At 54.2% G+C, this 3,699-nt stretch overlaps 1 protein-coding gene across 1 annotated transcript in view; it reads right to left on the bottom strand.

Annotated features, from left to right (window-relative positions):
- Positions 1 to 316, bottom strand: part of GBX1 (gastrulation brain homeobox 1) — a 15,723-nt gene extending 15,407 nt beyond the window's left edge. The window contains exon 1 of the mRNA XM_029954410.1: positions 52 to 316. Coding sequence (XP_029810270.1) covers positions 52 to 316 — 265 coding nt within the window. The remainder of the gene's footprint in view (positions 1 to 51) is intronic.
- Positions 317 to 3,699: the final 3,383 nt, after the last annotated feature.

Below are 3,699 nucleotides of genomic sequence, written 5' to 3'. Positions count from 1 at the left end.
CCCCGGAGGGCCTCTCCGCCCGCCCCAAGAGCGAGCCCCTGCGACGCGGGCCCGACTGGACCTCGGGGGCCCCCTCGGGCGGCGAGGCGGGGACGGCAGGGGGCGCGCTCTGCCGCCGGGCGCCGCAGCTCAGGGCCCTTGTGTTGGGGCCCTTTCCCCCCGTGGTGGTTTCTTCCCAGCCCCATTCCTCCGTCCCCGGGTCTCTTTTCTCTCGACATTGGCTCTTCCGCTTCTTCCTCACTGGCTCCCCCGTCGCGGAGTACCTCGGCTCCTCACTGGAGCCTCTGGGGGTAATCTCCTCGAGTGCCCACACCATGCCAAGTACTTACCATTCCTCTCACCTCTCCCCCTTCCCTTACATGCTTTTCCTTCCTGCCACTCTTCCCTTTCCTGCCTTCCTTTCCAGCCCTATCCTATCTGATTATTCCTATTTCTCATTCCCTATCCCAGTTGTCTTATTCTGTTTTTTCTCATTTCTCACCTCTGTCTCTCTTGTCTGTCTGTCCGTCTATCTCTGTCTCCCTCCCCGGCTTGCTCTCCCTCTCTCGTGCTATTAATTTCCCTGATTGGCTCCCTGGCTCCAGCACCGCTGATGAGCCCTATTCATTCCTGGGCCTGACACTCTCGACCTGCCCTAGCTGATTGCTGGGGGCTGGCCCCGGGAGCGCTGATGAGCCCCAAGGGTCAGCAGCGCTAATTATTCGCTAATTGCAGATGACTCTGTTCACCTCCCCCATCCTCAGACAGAGAAATGGTAGCGTCTTTTGCCACCCCCACCCCCAATTCCCAGCGGTGTCGTTGTCAATCTAGAGGCAAAAGTCATGGGCATTTTTCCTTACAGGAGCCTCAGGTCAATGGGCAAAAAAGACTTAAGACAGGCAAGTCGACAGAAGAGTGACCTGGGCTTCAGGATGCCAAGCAAGCCTAGCTAGCTAAAATGAGGGTCACCTGGCCACTAGGAAACTGTTACCGGGCGGGGGGGAGGGGGCGCAGGGAGAGCCAAGCTAGTTAAAATGAATAGCAAGGCCAGGCCAGTTTAGGAAGATGCAGTCTAGATAGGGGGAGTTCCTGGGCTCAGGGGAGCGTTTCTGAGCCAAGGCAGAGCAGGCGAGGAGGGAACTCCGGATCTCAGCAACGTCTGTTCAAATCAGGAGTGCTGTGGCGGCCTAGTGAACACCACCGATGTCGGACTGATGTATTAAACAACAGCACCCTGAAAGACACTGTCACCAGAGTAGGACAGAAAAGGGGGGGAACCAAGAAGGGAGCTTTCTTTGGTTACACTTGACTGACAATTCGTCAGAGAGGTAAAGTGAAAGAGTGTGGTGTCCATGCATCCTGTTCTGTCTTGGGCTCTACATGGAACTCATGAGGCCTCGGAGAGACAAGTCTAGTGGGAAGATGTCTCCACGGAGAAGGAAGAGGCGCCTCACCTTGGGTCTGAGAACCCCGCCTCACGCTGCGGTACAGGATCATCTCTGTACATCCTTCTAAAGACATCCTTCAGAGCCCTTTGTTAAACTGACCGAGCCCTTCACGGTACCCATATGGAAGAGCAGGTTTCAAAAGTCTTTCCTTTAAAAATGAGAGGTCGGTACTTGGTTTGATGGCTGTGCAGTGTTGGATGCACAATAGAGGCTCATTGACTTGGTGAATTATTGAGGGAACTTTGGGGTACAATCACTGAAATTAAAGCTGAATGTAACAACACCATCAAATAAAGCATGAAGGAAGAGACATTTTTTAAAGGAATCGCACTCAATTTTTTCACAAAGGTAATAAAATTTATAGAGTACAAAATTCCAAAAGCTCAAAAGTGTATATATACTAAAACATCTCCCTCCAACCAGTACCCACCCCCCCCAAAAGGCCACCTTAAAAGCCTGTCACTCTCTCATGGGACAGAATGGATTGTGCACTGTCAAGGACTCAAGGTTGAAGACCCTCGATCTTGAAGATGTAAGTCACCCAGTTCAAGCCAAGAGGTTACTGCCCAGAACTATCCTTAGTCAAGTGGAAGTCTCTGCTCACACTGCCACAGGGAGGACGGGCTTCAAGCTTGTTGACAACAAGTCCCCGCTGGCCACCAACTCTGAGACAAGGCAAGTGAAACCCCAGGGACTCCGGATCGCCTTAGTGTCATGTGTTTGTTAGGTTTTCCGCAATCCACTGACATCCTTGGCCTGTTCCCTTGCCATGCGACGCTGGGGCCACAACGTGGCTCTTCTGCATAGTCCTTGACATTCACTAGCTAACGAGGATGAAAGCCACTTACACCGTGGCAACTGAAGCAGCTCATTCCTCTCCCTGTCCTTTTGTAGACGGTGGAACAGAGGCCAACAGAGGCCAAATGATAAATGGGGTGGGGGGGGAAACTGGCTTCCTCCTGGAGTAAGAAGACCTGAGGTTCCTGTTCTGACCCTTCACTGAGCCATGTAACCTTGCCCTTCTGACTTAACTCCATCTGAGGGAGAAAGTGATTAATATCTACTCTACCTAAGCCAAAAAGCCCGCACAAGGATCAAACAGGAAGCAATGCCTTTCAAAATACCTTTCCATCCTGTATTGAATGGACAACAGAGAGCAGAGGGGTCAGAACTGGAAGGCCCCCAGGCCAGGGGCTCTCCGTTACCTTGCCATCAGTACCAGGGAAGAAGCTGCCACTATCAAACCTGAATAGCGCTGGCGCCTTTTTTTTTTTAACCCAAGGAAAACTCGGTTCTTCTCTTACTGAATCCCTGAACAGGCCCATTGCGGACAAGCAGTTTCCTCGCTGTCTAAAATAGTATTCTGCTTCTTTAAGTGTCCACATGCTCCAACTTGTCCCATTCTCCCTGTGTCCCACCTGTTGGGTAAAGGCTCGTACAGGATTTTATTTTGAACCTACCCTGTCTGCTGGAGCCTATGTCGGACCTCACCACCTGCCCCCTCCCTTCACGGTCTGGAAGCCAGCACGCAGGGTGCTAAGAACGAAGTATTCTAAAGTCAAAGCCAACGCATCGGTACCTCCAACCGCGCTAATCCGCGGGAGAGTCCACTCGCGACGGGCAGCGTCGGGCCCTGCCCGCGGGTACCCTCTGGTGGCGGCAGCGCGCACCTGCGTCACCGCGAGAGCAGTGCGGAGTGCTGCAGCGCCCCCTGGCGTCGGCCTGGGAGCCGTGAGGGCAAAGGAACCCAACCAACCAACCAACCAACCAACCAACCAACCAACCAACCAACCAACCAACCAACCAACCAGGTGAGTCTTCCTGGGGAGAGCGCGCTGGGCACCTCACTGCAAGGGCCCGGGTTGGGCGGGGGAGGGGGATTGTACCCAGGATTCTTAAAGTCTAGTACGAACGCGTGTAGGTTCCTGTGTATTTTTTTGTGTGTGTCCAGTCACTTAAACCCTGTGTGTTGTGTCAAACGTGTGCCGTTTGTTGTGTGCGCACGCGTTACACGTGGGTGGCTTCGTGGTGGGGAGGTCCGCGCCTCCAGTGCAGGGCGGAGTCCTCACGGAGGCGTGAAATTGGTTTGGAGCAAACACATTACAGAAAGCAATTACCGGGGAGAGGTTCTGAGCCCGCGGGACCCGCCGCCAGGAGGCTGGGGAGGAAGCTCCCCGGCTCGCAAGAGTGTCTGTGGATGTCTCACCCCGGCAAGGGCCTTCCGAGCACTGCCTGCTAACGGGTGAACGCGAGAAGTTGGGGGGGGGGCAGC

This window comes from Suricata suricatta, chromosome 2, assembly GCF_006229205.1.
Source record: "Suricata suricatta isolate VVHF042 chromosome 2, meerkat_22Aug2017_6uvM2_HiC, whole genome shotgun sequence".
In the NCBI taxonomy this organism is placed as follows: domain Eukaryota; kingdom Metazoa; phylum Chordata; class Mammalia; order Carnivora; family Herpestidae; genus Suricata; species Suricata suricatta.
The sequence above is the reverse complement of the archived record's forward strand: the minus strand, read 5'-3'. Positions and strand labels throughout refer to the sequence as shown.